At 39.6% G+C, this 22,996-nt stretch overlaps 1 protein-coding gene across 2 annotated transcripts in view; it reads left to right on the top strand.

The window, feature by feature from the left end:
* Positions 1-844: 844 nt before the first annotated feature.
* The window catches only part of ncam3 (neural cell adhesion molecule 3), a 29,843-nt gene continuing 7,691 nt past the window's right edge, over positions 845-22,996 (top strand). The window contains exons 1-12 of one of the 2 annotated variants that reach the window (XR_009808873.1): positions 845-1,085; positions 1,261-1,332; positions 1,444-1,638; positions 5,397-5,534; positions 8,238-8,378; positions 8,492-8,609; positions 11,944-12,098; positions 12,225-12,358; positions 12,453-12,588; positions 18,541-18,708; positions 18,806-18,925; positions 22,713-22,840. Coding sequence is in view for 1 of the 2 variants with exons in the window: in XM_061916299.1 (XP_061772283.1) it covers positions 1,019-1,085; positions 1,261-1,332; positions 1,444-1,638; positions 5,397-5,534; positions 8,238-8,378; positions 8,492-8,609; positions 11,944-12,098; positions 12,225-12,358; positions 12,453-12,588; positions 18,541-18,708; positions 18,806-18,925; positions 22,713-22,840 (1,572 nt within the window). In the remaining variant the exon portion in view is untranslated. The remainder of the gene's footprint in view (positions 1,086-1,260; positions 1,333-1,443; positions 1,639-5,396; positions 5,535-8,237; positions 8,379-8,491; positions 8,610-11,943; positions 12,099-12,224; positions 12,359-12,452; positions 12,589-18,540; positions 18,709-18,805; positions 18,926-22,712; positions 22,841-22,996) is intronic. The other variant, XM_061916299.1, reaches the window with a different exon arrangement.

The raw sequence follows: 22,996 nt of genomic DNA, 5'->3' as shown, positions 1-22,996 counted from the left end.
CAAAAATTTCAAGTTAATTCAGCCAACTCATCCCGCGGGTCGAATAAAACCTGTTCGCGCACCTGATCCATCCCTCGTGTCGTACGTTTGACACCCCTGCCTTAGAGACCGCAAGCTATTATAAAAGCCAGAGGTGGTGTAACAAAGTAATGGGTCGTACTTGCATAGCGCTTTTCTACCTTCAAGGTACTCAAAGCACTTTGACATTACTTCCACATTTACCCATTCACACACTGATGGAGGGAGCTGCCATGCAAGGGGCCAACCAGCACCCATCAGGAGCAAGGGTGAAGTGTCTTGCTCAGGACACAACGGACGTGACGAGGTGGGATTTCAACCAGGGACCCTCGGGTTGCGCACAGCCACTCTTCCACTGCGCCACGCCGTCCCTAAGTACTGATGGTGTGTTATGTTTTTTTGGTTGTTTTTTTTTCATGATTACCTAATTTCCCTTTGAATTCAGTGATTCCATATTTTTTCATTTTGTCTTATCTAAAAAGTTAACTGTTACTGACTACCACAATTTATTTTATTGATTAAAAAGTTTGTAATTTTAGTGTTTTTTAGAGCCAGAAAGTTGGCATAGCTATAGTTTTTATCATGTTTGTTATCTGCTTTTTTATACAAAATTAAACAAATTGTTTTGCCAGTGGTTGTATGCGTTGTTTCATGATCCCTCCCACTTCTTTAAATATGCACTTCATTGAATCAAAGAAAAATTACTATGAATGTCATTTATTTCCATGTCTGTTCATGAATGAGCAAAGTGTTACACGGTATAGTATAAACAAAGGAGGGATGAGACTCATGGGTTTTCTCTCCACCCACTTCTTGTTTCCTCTCATCTCCTCCTGGACTGCTATATACTCTCAGACACGGACTCTCCCTTGCAATCTGGGAAACAGAATGACTGACCTCACATTTTTTTAATAGCCCTTCAAAATTTGATAAGTACACTCTGTGTAAAACTGCGAGTACAAAAAAAAGAAATCTTAGACTGAAAGGTATTTTGGTGACCATGGCAAAACAAACATGTCATTTCAACCTGGCTCTGCTTCTGCTGCCTCTGTTTGCATTCAGCACAGGTAAGAACTGTTTTTTTTTAATCTTTCATACATAACTTTGTACAAGATGCATGAATGGGAAGTAGATGATTACAATAACATAAGTATGGAGTGTCCAGTAAATATCGCTAATGAACATAACTAGAAACATAAAGAGGCAGGTGTTTGATGGTGCATGGTTTCCTCACCTTCTCAGATGCCAAGATGGACATCATCACCAGTAAGCAAGATGTTCAAGTGGGAAAGGAGATTTTACTACTGTGTAAAGGTAAGTTTTTGCACAAACGTAACTTTATCTGTGTCTCCAACGCATGTGTGGGCCACTTGTAATTGTCAGACTCCCCAAATGCTTCAGTTAAAACTTCCTGTTCTCTCATAGCTGGGGGCGAGGGAGATATAACCTGGCAAAAGAACGGTGTGGAGATTGATGAAGAGATGGTATCAAAGGTGGACGAGACCTCTTCTAAACTGCTCATCAGGAGGGCCACAGTGGAGGATGCTGGCAAATACACCTGTTTGTGTGAATTTGACAGCGGGCACACGGATGACGTTCAGACGCAGCTTTATGTTTATGGTACGTAACATATGCACTTTGGCATATACAGTAGTAGCAGCATATACCATCAGGCCAGTTCATAAAGAAAACCTTGTTTTTTATTTATACATTTATTGTTAATAGCATGGGAGTGTAGTTCTGGGGGTTTGAACCTTTTTGACTTCAGGACCTAACTTTTCCACTAAAGATGGGCCCACTCAAATATTACACTGAATGTAGTCATCTTAAACTTTAATCATACTCACTGTCCATCCATCCATCTATCCATTTTCTACCGCTTGTCCCTTTCGGGGTCACGGGGAGTGCTGGAGCCTATCTCTGCTGCATTCGGTCGGTAGGCGGGGTACTGCCTCGACAAGTCACCACCTCATCAGAGGGCCAACAAAGATAGACCGACAACCCTCACACACTAGGACCAATTTAGTGTTGCCAATCAACCTATCCCATGGTGCATGTCTTTGGAGGTGGGAGGAAGTCCGAGTACCAGGGAGAACATGCAAACTCCACACAGAAATTCCTCGAGCCTGGGGAACGAACCCAGGACCTTTGTATTGTGAGACACATACACTAGTTCCTGTCCCTCAAGGAACAATTCAGTTTGAGCAGCAGGTTGTTGTGGTTTATAAAGCCTACACATGGCCCACAATAGTCATACTTGCCAACCTTGAGTCCTCCGATTTCGGGAGGTGGGGATGGGGAGCGTGGCCCGGGGTGGGGCGTGGTTAAGAGGGGAGGAGTATATTTATATTATTCATATATTTTATATATATATAATATATTATATATATTATATTATTTATTATTATCATTGTTTATTGTGGGCGAATAAAGTACATTCTATTATATTCTATATTTACAGCTAGATTCACCAAGTCAAGTATTTCATATATATATATATATATATATATATATATATATATATATATATATATATTGGATTAGATAGTACTTATATATAAGAAATACTTGACTTTCAGTCAATTCTAGCTATATATATATTTATATATATATATATATATATATATATACATACATATATAAAATTAATACTTGAATTTCAGTGTTCATTTATTTACACATTTACACACATAACACTCATCTACTCATTGTTGAGTTAAAGGTTGAGTTGTCCATCCTTGTTTTTCTAACCATATAGATGTACAGTAGATGGCAGTATTGTCCTGTTTAAGAGTGTCACAAAATTGCTGTTCATGGCAGACAAACTGCTTTATGGTAGACGAAAACGGACTGCTGTTGTTGTGTGTTGTTGCCGTGCTGGGAAGACGTTAATGAAACTGCCTAACAATAAACCCACATAAGAAACCAAGAACTCGCCCTCGATCATTCTACAGTTATAACGTCATTGGGCAGACACGCTCTTTATACACGCCACTCTGGTCCGCATGGAGCTGGAGGGGGCGTGGCCTCCAGCTCCGCCTGAATTTCGGGAGATTTTTGGGATAGAATTTGTCCGGGGAGGTTTTCGGGAGAGGTACTGAATTTCGGGAGTCTACCGGAAAATCCGGGAGGGTTGGCAAGTATGCAATAAATAGATAGTCAATAAATACGTAATGACAATAAAGCTAATTCTGATTCTGTTTCTGATTCTGATACATAAACAGTACAGCAATACAACCCTCTGAAGAATTTAAAAGTTTAAGAGTCTGGCTACAGAGAGGACGAATGATTTGGAAAAGCGATTTTTTTTTTACCCGTAGGAAGGGCATAACGCTGGCAACAGAGAGAATTCGCCTGCAAGGACATGGCTCGGGGCGACAAAGTCATGGCTGGGAGAGGCTAAAATGCTCTTTGCTTTTCTAGGGATTTGTGGGTTGCAGAAGAAGTTTAAGTCTCTTAGTTTTATTCTATAATCTTTAATCTTAGAGCAAGATTTAAAAATACTAGTCAGGCTCTTTTTGTCTTTAACTGAAAGACAGTGGAACCACAAAAAAAAAAAAAGAAAAACACATAAGACTCAATAAAAGCTTGACAAAAATATCTAGATCCAACCCACTTACAGTTAACAAAGTAAACCTTGTTAAATAATATTAAACCATGTTTTAATCACAAAAAATTTGATCAAAATAATATGTCAGGCTAACTAAAAAATAACTACTATTATAAATAATAATTTGTGTTTCTTGAATAAAGTGTCAATGAAGATTTGGTGCAAATGAAAATACAGCTTCATTACCTTAGTCATATTTTTTGCGCTTACATTTTTTTGCTCTGACTGCAGCTTCATACTTATACTGTTTTTTTGAAATCGTCATGCAGCACGGTGGAAGAGGTGTTAGTGCATCTGCCTCACAATACGAAGGTAATGAGTAGTCCTGGGTTCAGTCCCCTGCTCCGGATCTTTCTCTGTGGAGTTTGCATGTTCTCCCCGTGACTGCGTGGGTTTCCTCCCACCTCCAAAGACATGCACCTGGGGATAGGTTGATTGGCAACACTAAATTAACCCTAGTGTTTGAATGTGACTGTGAACGTTGTCTGTTCAGGAAGTACCCCGCCTTCTGCCCGAATGCAGCTGAGATAGGCTCCAGCGACCCCCCGCGACCCTAGAAGGGACAAGCAGTAGAAAATGGATGAAAAACTAGAGTAGTACAAGTCCACGACCCAAGAAAACTATTGATTTAAAAACATGGATGGATGGATAAATTGCTGTGAAATTATATAACTGAAATCAACAAACTCCGTTTTATAAAAATGTTTTTATTAATCTAAAATATTGAATTGAATGATTTGGTGCATTTGCAAACAGCTAAAATAATGCTTTATTACCTGCTACCAAAAAAATTGAAAATATATGTACGTACAGAGCTTAAAACCTTTAGTGTATCAGTATATGGAAATAAATATTACCTCCTACCAAAAAAATTGAAAATATATGTACGTACAGAGCTTAAAACCTTTAGTGTATCAGTATATGGAAATAAATATTACCTGCTACCAAAAAAATTGAAAATATATGTACGTACAGAGCTTAAAACCTTTAGTGTATCAGTATATGGAAATAAATTATGGAATAGATTAAGCAAAGAAGTGGAACAATGTACTACTATGATCCAGTTTATGAAACTGTTCATACTTGGTGTTTACAAAATACAAGAAGAATCCCGATAAACATCTTGAACCTTGTCAAAAAATGTATCACTTTATTCATCTCATAATGTGAATCACAACTTATAAACAAGTATTTATTCATAAAAAAATTTTTATTTATGTATTCATGAATAATTTATAAGTGTATCAACCTATATACAATAAATAATTTATTGAATATTAATTTGTTTATTTATCCTTTTTTAAATGTATTTACAGTATTTATGTATTTATTTGTTTATTCACTGTTGTGTTACAGATTGAGGACAAACAAATGTGTAGCAAATTACTATGAAACAGAAAGGTGTAGAATTAAATTAGCTTTACTTCTTCCTACTCCTATTCTGACATGTTATAATGAGAAATTAGAAATATGTGATACGCAATATTATCACTGTATGTATATTTAACATCCACTAATACCATGAACAAACACTAATGACAATGGAGCCATTGACTATGTAGTATTGTAGTGGTCCATGTAGCCCTTTATGTGTAATAAGCATGCAAGGATCAATTCCCTATTCCATGTGTAAATTACAAATTATTCAACATACATTAAAAACTGTGCACCCAAGTAAATCATCACCTTATGCTGGCCTTATGCTTATGCTTGTTAATTATAGTAGACTATATTGTACCAAAAACATGCATCCTGTATCTCTTGCAAGACGGGCCTTCATTTGGAAGCACCCCCACCTACCATGAGTTTTTGGAGGGTACAGATGGGATATTGCCGTGTCTGGTGTCTGGCCAGCCGGCAGTGGATGTCCGCTGGATATACAACAAGGAACAGAACTCTTTTTATGGTAAGTGTATCATTTATTACCTAGAGCACAGGTGTCAAACTCAAGGCCCAGGGCCACATCTGATTCGCCACATCATTTTACGTGGCCCGCAAAAGCTTGGAAAAATCGTGCATCAATAAGGGATTGTATCTTTCTTGATTAATGTATTTCAATTTTGACAGGAAAACAATTGTATGCACGCAAATTAAGTTCTTAACTTGATGACTGAAAAAAACAAGCTATTATTTACTTACTTTTTGGTTATTCATAAATGCAATCATGCTAGTATTTAAGATTCCTAAGTTTCTCAGATAAATACAATGTAAAACTTAAAACGATGATACCGTATTTTCTGGACTATAATCCTTTTTTTCCCTCAAAACTCAACAGTGCGCATTATAACCCGGTGCGCCTAATGTAAGGAATAATTTTGGTTGTGCTTACCGACCTTGAAGCTATTTTATTTGGTACATGTAATAATAAGTGGGACCAGTAGATGGCAGTCAAACATAAGAGATAAGTGTAGATAGCACTATGATTGCAATATGTCTCAAGTAAACAACACCAACATTTTCCATTTTCCATTGAAACTATGGAACATTACACATGGCGCTCAAAAATCTTTCAAAACGTTTTACTACGACTTTGGTACGCTATGAAGCCGCACCGCTTGAAGGATTGTCGGCGCATTAAACATACAAGTATTATTATGGCGTGTGTATAACGCAAGACATATTATATGACATTTTGTTTTGCAATATTATGCAAAAAAAACTTTTCTTACCTTTTGGTACCTGCTGATCTGTCCTGGAAAAGTCCTGAAAGTCCTGAAAAATTCTGCGTGTCCGCAACTCGATAAGCTTCTTCTTTTTCCTCTATCTTCTTGTTATGGGACATTCATTCTTCCCTGTTGCCATTTCTAATATAAAGTAGTGTAAAGTTCTTACTTATATCTGTCAGTAAACTCACCACGAAAGCCCTAAAACATACCGGTGTGGTGAGTTTACTTTATTCACTCAAGAAACTTTAGTTGTTAGAGTTCAGGTGGGGCGGTAAAGTCTGAATGTCATTAAAACAGTTACTGTAACTCCATCTTTTGAAACTTTTTCAACTCCCGTTCTTGCATGCTATACAGCTACATCAAAGATGATGGAGAGAAGACGCTGTCGAAGGTGAGCCATGTAAATAGGACCGCCCACAAAATGGCGCATCTAAGAAGCGACTGTCAGAAACTGGCTTGAAGATGATCTCTAAAACATAATCTACGCAACATTTTGACCAAAGAACCACCATAGTATGTAGACCACAAGTAAGTGTTTTAAATTTAGAAGAAAATAAATAAATAATATGACTCCTTTAATGTGCCGTATGGTGCGCACTATAGTTTGGAAAATACGGTACTCATGGTCTGGAATTTTACGGCAGGTTATCGTTTTATTGGTAATCGTTACATCCGTGTTGTGTGATAATCAGTCCCAAAGGTGAGGCAGGGAGAAATTTGACTGATTTGACAAATGCGTTGCGGATGAGTGCTGCATAAATTTGATTGGCGCAAATGTCGACGATTAGCCAAAATCTACGATGGAATTGCGGGATTTGGCAAAGTTGCTGCGTAGCGCACAATTTGTCGGGATTGGATGAATTTGCATAAATTTGCGTGATCGCAATATCACAAAATCCTAGAGAGTTTCAATATTATCAATCAATCAATCAATGTTTACTTATATAGCCCTAAATCACTAGTGTCTCAAAGGGCTGCACAAACCACTACGACATCCTCGGTAGGCCCACGTAAGGGCAAGGAAAAACTCACACCCAGTGGGACGTCGGTGACAATGATGACTATGAGAACCTTGGAGAGGAGGAAAGCAATGGATGTCGAGTGGGTCTAACATGATACTGTGAAAGTTCAATCCATAATGGATCCAACACAGTCGCAAGAGTCCAGTCCAAAGCGGATCCAACACAGCAGCGAGAGTCCCGTTCACAGCGGAGCCAGCAGGAAAACATCCCAAGTAGAGGCGGAACGGCAGCGCAGAGATGTCCCCAGCCGATACACAGGCGAGCAGTACATGGCCACCGGATCGGACCGGACCCCCTCCACAAGGGAGAGTGGGACATAGGAGAAAAAGGAAAAAAACGGCAGATCAACTGGTCTAAAAAGGGAGTCTATTTAAAGGCTAGAGAATACAAATGAGTTTTAAGGTGAGACTTAAATGCTTCTACTGAGGTGGCATCTCGAACTTTTACCGGGAGGGCATTCCAGAGTACTGGAGCCCGAAATGAAAACGCTCTATAGCCCACAGACTTTTTTGGGGCTTTGGGAATCACTTATAAGCCGGAGTCCTTTGAACGCAGATTTCTTGCCGGGACATATGGTACAATACAATCGGCAAGATAAGATGGAGCTAGACCGTGTAGTATTTTATACGTAAGTAGTAAAACCTTAAAGTCACATCTTAAGTGCACAGGAAGCCATTACCATGACCCGGCTCTCTGAGGGCTTCCGTAACTGCAATGTGACCCAAGATGAAAATTTGTTTGAAGCCCCGAAGCCACAGTAAACCGCCAATCTTATTTCTGTGATTGCTTAAGAACTTTTTTTTTTCATTTTTTGGCTCCTGCTTTTTCAAAGCAGCAACAGCCACATTGCCTTTTCCCAAATTTCTTTATTTGATATAATAACTGCGTTTTTTTTTGGTTTTCTTATCTTTTTCCCTGCAGGAAATAATGTTCACCAGCAGCCTGATAACACACTCTTGATTGAGAAAGTGAGGAGACAGGATGCTGGGACATACATGTGCCATGCCCAGATAAGAGGAAGGCCCATCTACAAGCAGCTTTCCATATCTGTTGTTGTCAATGGTAAGTATATTCTTTACATACAGTGCTCTTTCATATTTTTTTTCTAGACACCAGAAATCAATTCAGCATTTAGTCTAGTGAATGATATTCTCATATATTTAAACTTGATACAGCTCATCCCACTGTGCATCTGAGAGAAGAGGTGAAGAAAGTGATAGCTGGACCAGAAACCAACGTTTCTTTGCTTTGTTTGGTCGACGGCCATCCGAAACCTAATATTACCTGGAACATGTAAGTGATTGATGACTGTGCCTCACATCCTGCTGTGGAGTTAGCATGTTCTCACCACTTAATGTGGGTTCATGTGTGTGTAGATGTATAATCATTTACACTAGAGTAAGCCTGAATGCAAACTCTGGACCCATAGCCACCGGATTTCTGAAATTTCACTTACAAGTTCTCTTTATGTATTTTCTGCTCCTAAAAAAAATAATCTGGCAGTTATATCCCATTATGTCAATAAGTTTTAGAGAAATCTCTGATCCAAGTCCATGATTATTTCAAAACTGATAAGGTTTACATTATGAGCAAAAAACAAATATAAAACAACGACCATTTCTGGACTTCCTTTCTCTTCTATCTCTCCTTCTATCAACACCATAGACTGTGGTTCCTCATGCTCTTTCAGCATTTCCTCAAGCACCTTAAAGAAAACATTGCAGAAGAGGACGCAAAATAGAAATACCTTCTTTTTTTCTCATTTTTGAGTGCCAGCCAGGCCTGCTCTTCTTTCTCAGTTCATCCTCAGTTTCTGACTCCGTCTTTCTACCCTCAAGGGTGCTCCTGATTATCAGGATCACATTTGGCTTTAGTCTTTGAAAATGTTTCCATCTACGCTCCGACCAAAACCCTTCATCTTCAAAGTCAGAATCAGCAAAATGATCACTGCAGATTAAACTCCTCTCGCTTGGTCCGTCCCATTTTGTGCGAATCCATTTGTCTGGAGAGGTCCATACTTTACTCACATTCCCATCATTTAGAACTGATGCAGGCTGACCCCTTCTTTAGCTGTATTGCTACAACTGGCAACAATGCATTTGGCAGACAAATTTACTAATTCTGTAACGTCTTGGACGCATGGTGATGCGCGTATTGTTTTTCCAAGATTGCAGCAGGAACTCCGGAGACAAAGGTGCAGGTAAGACAGTGATTTAGTCTTAAAAATCAGGCAGGAACAATCAAACAAACACAAGAAGAGTGTGCCGATTGCCTAAAGCACGGGAAACTAACAGAATAGCTAACTAGGAAACGCATAAGGCAAAGCATAGCTCATTGATCCAAAGGGTAATCGACCTAAACTGTTCCATGGAAGCAAACCAAAGAGACAGATTGTGTGAGGCGCAAAGGGAGGACTAAATATCTCTCTGATTAGTGCCCAGGAACAGATTAGTGTCCTGAACACTAATCAGAGGCAGGTGACACTAATCAGCACCCATGAAAACCAAGAAACACAAAACAAGGGTGCTGAAACAGAACTTAAACCACACATGAATCAAAACCTAAATAAACTATGATCTGAGCAACGGATCATAACAAATTCGTTGAAATTCTGTGTGAAAATATAATTCAGGATGAAGATGCTACCAAAACACACACAACGCTGTATGACATTGCCTCCAGTCGTTTGTAAGTGACTTTAGTAAGCTGATTGAGGCCGCCCACATTTTGAGGCAAAAAGTGGGGTCCTGAAATTCTACCTGTAAACTTAAACTGAAGGTCCACAACTGTGAAGTAAGTGCCGACGTTGTCAGCAATTAATGGACCCTATTACCCTTCCCCTTTGTCTTAAATTGAGCCCTCACTCCTCGAAAAAGTGGTCGAAAACTAACCCTAAGAAATAAAACGCTACATGTTTCCCACTACTGCTTAGTGGCTCTCATATGGGCAGTAACATACTACACTATGGTGTACGACAATAAGTCATAGTTATTAGACGGTTAATAAACTATAAAAAGTGATTGTCACAGTATTTAGAAGCGACAATACAATACGTACAATAGTTGTATTAGTTGGTCGTCTCCTTGAGCGACTTTAAAATAATAAACAATGGCTAACATGGTTAATGTAATGTAGATTAGTCATCTAATCCATCATTAAATGTAATCAATTGTAGTGCAGTCCGTTTGCTGTCTGGCATCGTAGTTTACCAGTGACACCTGTGATAGCTAGCTCGTACGATGAACCATTTTAAAGGCCTACTGAAACCCACTACTACCGACCACGCAGTCTGATAGTTTATATATCAATGATGAAATATTAACATTGCAACACATGCCAATACGGCCGGTTTAGTTTACTAAATTACAATTTTAAATTTCATGCGGAGTTTCTTGTTGAAAACGTTGCGGAATGATGGGTTGGAGGGGAGCTATTAGCGCAGCACCATTTGCGGCTAAAAGTCGTCTCTTTTCGTTGCGCAATTAAACAATATTCTGGACATCTGTGTTGCTGAATCTTTGGCAATTTCTTCAATTAATAATAGAGATGTCAAAATAGAAAGATAGAGGTGGGAAGCTTTAGCCTTTAGCCACACAAACACACGGTGTTTTCTTGTTTGAAATTCCCGGAGGTGAAGCTTTACTATGGATCAGAGCGGTCAAGCGAACATGGTTCCCGACCACTTGTCAACCAGCAGGTTTCGGTGAGAAAATTGTGGTAAAAAGTCGCCTCTTACCGGAGATCAGCTGAGCTTGCGCCGTCCATGCAGCTGCCGTTGACTTCCCTCAGAGACTGGCGTCAACACACCCGTGGACACACCCCTCCGACTATCAGGTACTATTTAATCTCACTAAAACACTAGCAACACAATAGAAAGATAAGGGATTTCCCAGAATTATCCTAGTAAATGTGTCTAAAAACATCTGAATCCGTCCCAATGCAATCACCTTTTTTTTTTAACTTTACTTTTTTTATTTGAAATTTTTTCTAGTCCTTCGCTATCAATATCATCATCCACAAATCTTTCATCCTCGCTCAAATTAATGGGGAAATTGTCGTTTTCTCGGTCCGAATAGCTCTTGCTGCTGGAGGCTCCCATTATAAACAATGTGAGGACGTGAGGAGCCCTCACCCTTGTGACGTCATGGTCTGCGACTTCCGGTAAAGGCAAGACTTTTTTATTTGCGACCAAAAGTTGCAAACTTTATCGTCGATGTTCTCTACTAAATCCTTTCAGCAAAAATATGACAATATTGCGAAATGATCAAGTATGACACTTAGAATGGACCTGCTATCCCCGTTTGAATAAGAAAATATCATTTCAGTAGGCCTTTAAAATAAAAACAACATTGTAAACATAGCCAGTTTAAATTATGAAATTATGTTAGCTGTCAAATCATTCATAAATGTTGTGAATGGTAGTAAAGCTTTTTTTTTTCCAAATTTAACATCGTAGTTTGCAGTCAAAACTTTTAGCTGTAGCTAAAATACCAAGAGATAATTATAATATTATGCTCTGTCTTGATAAATCACACAAGTTAAATGTCTCTGTCATAGTTAATGTATGATTACATCTAATTGATTCGTTACATTTCTGAATCCTGTGTATGTATATGTTTCTCTGCAGGCCAGTATTTTATGACCCCTCACATCACAAGTACAACTCTGACCGCAGCCAGTTGACCATAAGATCAGTCGTCAGGGATGACTATGGGGAGTACGTCTGCACCGCCACCAACAAGATCGCTGAAAGCAGTGCTACCATCATGCTTCACGTCTTTGGTTTGTTTTAATCTTCTCCAATGTTTGTCGTTTGTCTTTGTGAATGTAACACAGCTGCGGGGAAACACTGTCATTAATGTACGGACAGTACAGTGCCGTGGTGATGTTGGACTTCTCTCATTTCAGAATCCCCAGAGGTGTCTTTGTCTGTCGAACAGCAGAACGTCAAGATGGGCGAGCGTGTGTCTGTGGCCTGTAACGTCTCCGGCCATCCTCAGCCTGAACTACACTGGATCAACAAGCACGGTGGACAAACACTGGTATGTGTGCACTGTGCCAGACACACAACATTAGTCTTGATTATTCCATGTGAGGTCAAAAATTCGTATTAAATGTTTGCGTTTGGCCTATTAGGACTCTTCTTCTGGTCGTATCCGTGTTGAGGAAGGTGTGTTGGTGATTGATGAAATAGTGCCCTCTGATGGTGGTCTGTATTCCTGCATGGCTGTCAGCATCGCTGGCAATGCTTCAAGGGATGTTGCAATTCACAGTAAGACATCATCGACTTATCTTTGTATTGTAATGAACAGTGTGCGCTTACTTTATTTTAGCATTTTATTAGTAGTAGTGATAGAAGTAATGATAAATGGGTTGTACTTGTATATCGCTTTTCTACCTTCAAGGTACTCAAAGCGCTTTGACACTACTTCCACATTTACCCATTCACACACACATTCACACACTGATGGAGGGAGCTGCCATGCAAGGCGCTAACCAGCACCCAACAGGAGCAAGGGTGAAGTGTCTTGCTCAGGACACAACAGACGTGACGAGGTTGGTACTAGGTGGGGATTGAACCAGGGCCCCTCGGGTTGCGCACGGCCACTCTCCCACTGCGCCACGCCGTCCAAGTAGTAATAGTAGTAATAGTTTAGTAGTAGTTTATTTTTGACTTGTTATAAAAAGAGCAAAATTAAATAATATCAAAAAGAAAATAATCTCAGTAACATTACAGTAAAGTACAGAAATAGAAACAAATACTTCACAATTAAAAATCATGAAAAATGAAAACAATATAGAATTGTTGGGTTTTTCATATCCACAAAAGTGTGGGAAGAAGTAAAACGAGTCCCATCCCATATTTATAAATTAAATACCTAGTTTTCTTATTCATCCATCCATCCATTTTCTACCCCTTGTCTCTTTTGGGTCACAGGGGGTGCTGGAGCCTATCTCAGCTGCATTCAGCATTCTACTAGTTTGCACCCAACTTTTTTTTAACTTTTCGCGAGGATTATAATTCTTTCTCCAAATGGGAAGATATTAACATCCCATCAGTCGTCATCCCAGTGAAACACACACATTGCCTGGAGTAGTAGTCAGTGTTGTTGTTGAAGGAAAAAGTTAACATTATGATGCGTTTGTGAAATTAATGCGCAGCCCTCCATCCATCCATTTATTACTGCTTTGTCCCGCTCGGTGTCGCGGGGGTGCTGGGGCCTATCTCGGCTGCACTTGGGCGGAAGGTGGAGTTTACCCTGGACAAGTCGCCACCTCATCGCAGGGCCAACACAGATAGACAGACAACATTTACAAACTAGGACCAATTTAGTGTTGCCAATCAACCTATCCCCAGGTGCATGTCTTTGGAGGTGGGAGGAAGCCGGAGTACCCGGAGGGAACCCACGCAATCACGAGGAGGACATGCAAACTCCACACAGAATGATCCTGAGCCCGGGGATCGAACCCAGTACCTTCGTAATGTGAGGCACAAGCACTAACCTCTGTCAACCGTGCTGCCCCAGTTTTCATGTCATTATTGTATAAAAATATTAATTTGGTGGTCTTGTACCTACATATTATCAATATTTTTTTACTCACATACGAAGAAAAAAATGTTCTAAATAATTTATTTTTGCGTAGGCACAAAAATACATACGTTCAATATAGACATATATAGGCAGATACAGACAAATACGAAGTGACAGCAACACCAACCAATAATTAACTACGGTAACTACCCTAAAAATTGTGTCTTTGTAGTTTTCTTTTTATTTTGAACATGAACAATAATTAACCTGCGATGAGGTGGCGACTTTTCCAGGGTGTACGCCGCCTTCCGCCCGATTGTAGCTGAGATAGGCACCAGTCCAAAGGCCCCCCCCCAACAGGGAATAAGCGGTAGAAGATGGATGGATAGAACAATAATAAACATAAAAACATAGGGAGCTAAATGTGTTTGCCACATGTATGTTCAAAAAGTCGTTGAAACTTATCAAATACACTCAACAATATCAATACAGTAATCCCCCGTTTTCGCTGTTGGCTGGTTACGGACATGACAGCAATAAATTAATTGCACAAAAACTTGTTTACTATCTTATAAATACATTTTTAAATATTATGAGAGCCCTCTAGACATGGAATAACTTTTAGTCACATTTTAATCCAATATAGCACTGGTTAGTAAACCAAGTACCACCATAATGACCAGCATTAAAATACAGTAGCGTAGTAAGCCCAAGTATTCATTAAAAAGATGGCAGCAGTTCCGTTTAAGAAGTATATTTAATATTTTTAGCCACTGTAACATTAAAGTTAAAGTACCACTGATAGTCTCACACACACCTCAGGTGTGGTGAAATGAACCTCTGCATTTGGCCCATCACCTTGTTCCACCCCCTGGGAGGTGAGGGGAGCAGTGAGCAGCAGCGGTGACTGGGCTAGGGAATCATTTTGGTGTTTTAACCCCCAATTCCAACTCTTGATGCTGAGTGCCAAGCAGGGAGGAAATGGGTCCCATTTTTATATTCTTTGGTATGACTCAGCTGGGGTTTGAACTCAAGACCAACCTAACTTTGGGCAGACACTCTAACCACAAGGCCACTGAGCTGGTTACTCACATTTTGAACAGTAACGGTTTGAAGATAGGAACATAAAACACTCTACTTTAATCAACTGGATTTTTTTTTGCCGTACCATTAGATAGAGCCCCCGTACCGCTGTTGGTACACGTACCATGATTTGAGAAGTCCTGCTATATTTGTATTCTTAACAGCATGCTCTGATTAGTTTGGTCTCATCTAATGGCCAATACTACTGTAGTATTAATATATTTAGTTCATTTAGCCATGTGTATGCTTAAGAATTCTTAATTTAGGAAACATTTTGTAGAATATGTTTAAAAAAAAAGAAAAGAACAACAATTCAACGATGTGAGGAAGCCATTGTATTTGAAGCCAGATGTTGCGAATAATGACTCTAATTCATTAATTTGCCTGCTTCCAAGTAACAATAACTATAATAATTATAATGAAACAGATAATTGTATTAAAACATAATTCCAACATAATAATATAAAGCCAAGAATAATGATATAATAAAACATATTAATCATGACAAGACTAAATATAGAAAGAAAAAAAGGCAAAACTATGCCCCCTTGTGGTAAACTATATAACTTCCCATCCTCACATCATTTAGGAATCATGTTTTTATAGTGTACGTGTTGTTAAACTACTCTATGTTCACACATTGTTTCAATTGATCACACAGTCTTTTATTGATTGATCGATTAAGACTTTTACTAGTAGATTGCACAGCACAGTACATGTTCCATACAATTGACCACTAAATTGTAACACCCAAATATTATTTTTCAACTTGTTTAAGTTGGGGTCCACGTTAATCAATTCATGGTACAAATATATACTATCAGCATAATACAGTCATCACACAAGTTAACCATCATAGTTTATACATTGAATTATTTACATTATTTACAATCCGGGGGGTGGGATGAGGAGTTTTGGTTGATATCAGTACTTCCGTCATCAACAATTGCATCAACAGAGAAATGTGGACATTGAAACAGTGTAGGTCTTACTTAGTAGGATATGTACAGCCAGCAGAGAACATAGTGAGTTCAGATAGCATAAGAACAAGTGTACACATTAAAAATACATTGGATTATTTACATTAGGTTATTTACAATCCGAGGAGATGGGATGTGAATGGAGGAGGGTATTAGTAAAGGGTTGAAGTTGCCTGGAGGTGTTGTTTTAGAGCGGTTTTGGAGGAATATAGAGATGCACTTATTTTTACACCTGTTGGGAGTGCATTCCACATTGATGTGTTATAAAAAGAGAATGAGTTAAGACCTTTGTTAGATAGGAATCTAGGTTTAACGTGGTTTGTGGAGCTCCCCCTGGTGTTGTGGTTATGGCGGTCATTAAGGAAGTAGTTTGACATGTACTTCGGTATCGAGGTGTAGCGGATTTTATAGACTAGGCTCAGTGAAAAATTTTTTACTCTGTCCTCCACCCTGAGCCCGCCTACTTTGAAAAAGTGGGTTGGAGTGAGATGTGATCTGGGGTGGAGGTCTAAAAGTAACCGGACTAGCTTGTTCTGGGATGTTTGGAGTCTAGATTTGAGGGTTTTGGAGGTGCTGGGGTACCAGGATGTGCAAGCGTAATCGAAAAAGGGTTGAATGAGAGTCCCCGCTAGAATCTTCAAGGTGCTTTTGTTGACCTGAGAGGAGATTCTGTAGAGGAATCTCGTTTTTTGGTTGACCTTTTTGATCACCTTGGTTGCCATTTTATCACAGGAAAGATTAGTCTCTAGAATGAAACCTAGGTAGGTGATCTCATCTTTTCTGGAGATAACAATGTAACCCACTTTTATGGTGAAGTCACTGACTTTCTTAAGGTTGATATGGGACCTAAATAGGATGGTTTCCGTTTTACCTAAGTGTATGGATAGCTTGTTGTCAGCGAGCCAGCTGCAAATATTAAGGAGTTCAGCACTGAGGATTTGTTCCACCTGTGACTTGTCCTTGCCGGATACCAGCAGGGCCGAGTCATCCACAAACAGGAACAATTCACAGTCGCATGCTGATGGCATGTCATTTAGGTATATTAGGAACAGTAAAGGTCCTAGTATACTGCCTTGGGGGACTCCAGAGCTTACTGAGAGTGGAGGGGACATGGTGCCGGACATGGTGCCAGACCATGCCGCAGTATTTGCCCACGTCCACCTCATGTTTGTCCATTCCACTCCATTCCAGAGTTTAACTCCGTAAACTGATACACAAAAGTTTTTTCTTGTCTACATTCTTAAAAAATTAAAAAAAATCTAACTGTTATACTCCATCATAAATATTTGCTGGCAGTTCGTTGGCTTTATACATGCTCTGTGCATCACTTAAACAAGATCCAGTTGTTTGGAGCTGTCACAGAAGTATCAACCTTACAATGTGTTTATTATTACAGTATCACTTCAAATATAATTACATTTAATATTTTTTTGTTTCATATAGAATCAAAAATGTCCTGTCATTATGTGAAATTGTTATATTTTCTTTATATTCCAGCGAGTGAATCTGTTTTTTGGGGGGGGGGGGGAATTGAGCGGGTTATTTTGATGCGTTCAAGAGTCTTATGGCCTGAGGGAAGAAGCTGTTACAGAACTACGGAGGCTGCAGAACCTCTTTGTAGAGTCCAGCAGTGAAAACAGTCCTTGGTGGTGGGAGGAGTCTCTACAGATTTTCTGAGCCTTGGTCAGACAGCGGCTTTTTGCGATATCCCTGATAGGAGGAAGAGCAGGGATGATTTTTTTGTGCCGTCCTCACCACTCTCTGCCGAGACTTCCAGTCTGAGGCACTGCAAGCTCCAGTCCAGACAGAGATGCAGTTGGTCAGTTGGCTCTGTCATGCCCGGCTCTGCCGGTTAGTGTTTGGGGCACTTTGGTCCTCCGACCCGCAGGTGGAGCTGGTCTGTGAAGACGTGCAACATCTCAGAGGGCTGCTGATTGGGCGGCCTATAAAAGGCCTCCCATCAGCATGCTCTCTCTCTCATGCTCTCTCTCTCTCTCTCTCTCTCTCGCTCTCGTCCCACAGGCACATTCGTTTGGTGACCGTATGGTCACGGCAACGACGGCCGGGATTAGCACCACACTTGCACCCTTTTGGACAACACTCATTTACTGATACATTCCTTGGTTAATTCACATTACTGATCACTGATACATGTTGTAAAATAAAAGATCTGTTGGCTAAAATGTACAAATCGGTGTGGTCTCCCTTAATGTTACAGCCACTAACAAGCCAGTGGTTGTGACAGCTCTCTATAGTGCCTCTGTAGAATGTGGTGATAATGGGGGGAGCTCTTGTCATCCCACGCAATAAGTGCATGCACTGCTGAGCTCTTTTTTTACAAGTGTGTAGGGACCAAGTCATACTGCCAGTTATCTGAACCCCCAGGAACTTGGTGCTGCTTACCATCTTCACTGCAGTGCCGTTCTAAACCTTGTTAGGCTGACCTGCTAGCTACTATACCACCGTGCAGCCCAAATGCAGCCACAATAAATTAAATTAATACATATCTGTTAGTGTCAATCAACAATGACAACTAATTTTTCCTTTGGTGTACATAACTATTTGAAAACGATACTTACCATTTCAATGCATATTTAGGTTTTTCATTTTCATCCTCTTGACCCACAGCGCAGCCTGGACCACCTCTTTACCTATCAGTGTCACCTGGACCTGCATCAGTATTCTTGTCCCTTACAACTCTGCCTGTCAGTGGGGGGACACCAATCACAAACTTCGTTCTGCAGTGGAGGAAAAATGCAGCCGAGCAATGGAAGGAGATCACAGTCCCAAATGCTGGTGATTTACAGTAGTGATTAATCACTGCTCCTAAAAACATGATTTGTGCTCTCTGGATCATTATGTTTAAAGGATGTATTCATGTTTCTACATCTAGACACTATGGCTGTGACTTCCCTCGAGCCTTACACGTTATATACTGTGCGTTTGGCGGCTTTGAATGCAGCAGGACTGGGACAATTCTCAGAAGCGCACACTGCTCACACCCAAGGAATACGTGAGTGTAACACACGAGTAGCACACGACGGCGCAACAAAACACAAGTCTGAGTGAAAAATCTACTCTGTTTGTTTATATTTTCGATGTAAATTGTGACACGTGTAATCTGTTCTCACTATTTCTTCTCTTTTTCCATATCTTATGTAATGTCTCCAAAATCATCATTACCATACCATCTTGTCTGATGCCATCATCTCTCTGCAGAAGGTAAGACAGTCTCAGAATTGTTTCTATGTTCATCAAGATCCCCAATAGCTGCTGCAAAAGTAGCTAACAATTCATTTGTATGACACTTGTGCTGAATGGACAATTCAGGGCGACACAAACATCTTTATCTTAAGCAACTTGCAGTTTGCTTAAGGAGGAACTGCAGTTTGTTTTGTCTTTTTCTTATGGTTCACAATTATTATGAAAGACATCACAACATATTTTTTAAGAATGGATTCTAAATGTTAAATAAATTTGATCAGAAATCCGCTGACAATGGAAGCTGTGGTAGCCGTTCAATTCTGCCAATAGAGCCCCTAAAAAACACCCAAATACCTCCATTAGGGTTTTATATACATGATGTATATGTAATGTAGTATTGAGAACATTTATAATAACATTTAATATTTACTTATTTTGATCATTTTAAGCAGACGCAGTGCATTAATTTAAAAATGCATAACAACGTTAGCTTTATATTTCTTCTTTATCACTGATTGCTGCTCACTGCAGACTTTGTTTGAGCCAACAGACATAATAAAACATCACTTACTGTATAAGGTCTGCGGCCATTAGGATGCATACTGCTAGGATGTTCATATTTTCCCATTTAGATTAAAAATGTCTCATAATCCTCGCAAAGAAATTGGATCGGGGTTTCGAGTGCTTTTTGTGTTGTTCTTGCCAGGTCCAGAATGCTAAATGGCTATCAAATTGTACCAACTTGTCAGATTATATATTCAGCCATCTACTTTTCAAGTGAGATGCATAATTAATGATCTACAAATAACTGACAGGGAGCAGGGAAGCAAGAAAACAGCAGATCACTCTGATGTTGTAAACATCGGCACAAAGGAAGTTATCACGGCGCCATTACAAATAGTTAGTTCGCGTTAGTGCGTATAATTATAGTATCACTAATAGTTGGTTAATATTCAAGTCAAGAAATGTAAATTTAGTATTGTTGGTGCTTTTTGAATGGTTATTTATCGGATTTTATGGGCAGAATAGTGGAGCTCCCATTAGCTCCGCTGTAAGTAGACTTTTATTTACTCTTTTTATCTAATATTTAGAATGCATAAAAAAATCCATCCGTTGTCATGACTAATAATGATTGTGAACGATAGGCATGTTAAAAAAAAAAAAAAAAGTGCATTTCACCTGTAGGTCAATTTCAGTTGTATCGGACCAAATATGAGTGTCCGCCCTGGATCGGTAGGTTGTGAGTTGAAAACCCAACGGAGTCTTTCCAAAGACTGTAAAAATGGGACCCATTACCTCTCTGCTTGGCACTCAGCATCAAGGGTTGGAATTGGGTGTTTAATCACCAAAAATGTTTCCCGGGCGCAGCCACCGCTGCTGCCCACTGCTCCCCTTACCTCACAGGGGGTGATCAAGGGTGATGGGTCAAATGCAGATAATAATTTTGTCACACCTAGTGTGTGTGACAATCATTGGTACTTTAACTTTAAATAGCAGAACAATAAACTTCTTCTTCTTCTCTTCTCTTTGCTTTTATATAGTGCTTTTTCTCTAGTGACTCAAAGCGCTTTACATAGTGAAACCCAATATCTAAGTTACAATTAAACCAGTGTGGGTGGCACTGGGAGCAGGTGGGTAAAGTGTCTTGCCCAAGGACACAACGGCAGTGACTAGGATGGCGGAAGCGGGAATCGAACCTGGAACCCTCAGGTTGCTGGCACGGCCACTCTACCAACCGAGCCATACCGCTATAATGTGACAAAACTGATGACTTAACTAAAGTTTTCATGACACTTTTAGGTACACATTTTTTACAGGGATTTATTACTTCCATACTTCTATTTTCGGTAGAAAATGATTAACTTCCAATTTTCATATATTGTCAACATTGAGATCAAATAACTTTATCCCCGTAACCAATTCAACCTCCCTTAGTGGTTGTTCATTTAAAATTAGGGCTGGGCAACAATTAAACATTTTAATCGAAGTTAATCGCACTATTTATCCGATTAATCGCGATTAACTGCATTGTATACGCAAAGCCCAATAATGAATTCAAAAGTAGTGCCTAATGCACCTTAATTGGAATATTCTCCCACATGAACAAAAGCGCCAAAACATTTGTTGTGCAAACACAATTTAAATCAGTCCTTGTTAAACAGTAGCAGTTAAATAGCATATTTTATGAAAATCAACTCAAAAAATGTAAATACAAACATTTAAGCTTATTGCCACTGCCAGGGTATTTAAGTTATCCTGTTTGTTATGGAAAATAGGATAGGTTAATTGGCAACACTAAATTGGCCCTAGTGTGTGAATGTGAGTGTGAATGTTGTCTGTCTATCTGTGTTGGCCCTGTGATGAGGTGGCGACTTGTCCAGGGTGTACCCTGCCTTCCGCCCGATTGCAGCTGAGATAGGAGCCAGCGCCCCCCGCGACCCCGAAAGGGAATAAGCGGTAGAAAATGGATGGATGGATGGAAATATAATCTACATACAAATCTCTGAACCAAAATCATAACATCTGAACAGGCAATTTCTGAGGTAACAACAGAAACATTTTTTTTATCAGGGATCTTATGTTTAAAAAACCTATATTATAGGTAGTAGGCTGTTTTAGGGAATTTTTGATCAAATTATCCGTTGTAGCAATATTAATAATGTTGTGTTTATTCTGCGCAGTGCACTTAAAATAATTATGACCATATCTAGGAATTGATATGATGGGAATTTTCCGATTGTTTGCTTGGTGCTTTCATAAACTGAACGCATATACATGGTACTATTTGTGATGTTATGAGCCAGGGAAAAAAAGAACTACCCTACCCAGCATGCAACAGGAGTGACGAGCATGCGCGGTAGCCCGGTATAGGTTGTGTCGCCATGACGGCATCTTGTATGTTGTGATATGCACGCTCTGAAAGCAAACGTTAAAATCTCAGCCAACACGCCTCGTCTGCATTATTCATAAATAGACAGACAACACATATACTCTGCTGCTTCACAAGCCGCTGGATGTAGCCGGCAAAGTATTCCCATGCTAGCTAGCCGGTCTAGCAAGCCCACGTCATTCAGTCCAAAACGGCCCGATTTATCCACATTCAGAATTGTCTGGCGGTCGTAAGTGATCCTGGAGTGACCACGCTGTAAGCCAGCCATGAAATTTGCAGAATTGTCCGGTATTTTTGTCAAATGTTCCATCTTTACCAAGAGCCCCTCCTCGCCGAAGTACATCCGGGAGATGCCATCTTGTTAAGAAAAGGCGTTAACAAAATAAAAGTATGTAAACAACATACGCAAATGTGCGATAAAATAATTGTCGGCGTTAATAGATTGATGAGTTAACGCGTAATTACGCATTAATTTGCCCACCCCTATTTAAAATATATTCAGATTTAGTCCTCTCTGCATTAATAATCATTCTATTATTTTATCTAATCCATCAGAGTCTATAGGGATTGAAAATGGATAGTAGTTACAGTAAAATGGCTGTCATCATTTGTTGCAATAGACATGACAGCTGGGCTTTGATAGTTAAGTCCATACAATGCCCCAAAAGCTTAATTTTCTGCATGGTCTTTTTGCTCTTTCCTTTAGGTGAACCAGACAGCCCAGTAATATTGTCCGATAAGATGAATGTAGGGGACAACTCATTCTCTGTCCCCCTTAAAACTTCAAATGATGGCGCGACTCCTCTCCTGCACTACATTCTGCGATATCGACAGGTCAAAACCATTTTTGTGCTTTCTTGGATTCGAGTGTCGTTCATTCCATATTTGAAACAAATGGCAGTTCAATGAAAATAGTACCACATTAACATGAAAAGGTCATTTAAATACTTTTACTTCTGATATCATGAATTTCTAAGGATCACATATTGC

Source organism: Nerophis ophidion, linkage group LG11 (assembly GCF_033978795.1).
Source record: "Nerophis ophidion isolate RoL-2023_Sa linkage group LG11, RoL_Noph_v1.0, whole genome shotgun sequence".
Classification (NCBI taxonomy): domain Eukaryota; kingdom Metazoa; phylum Chordata; class Actinopteri; order Syngnathiformes; family Syngnathidae; genus Nerophis; species Nerophis ophidion.
The sequence above is the reverse complement of the archived record's forward strand: the minus strand, read 5'-3'. Positions and strand labels throughout refer to the sequence as shown.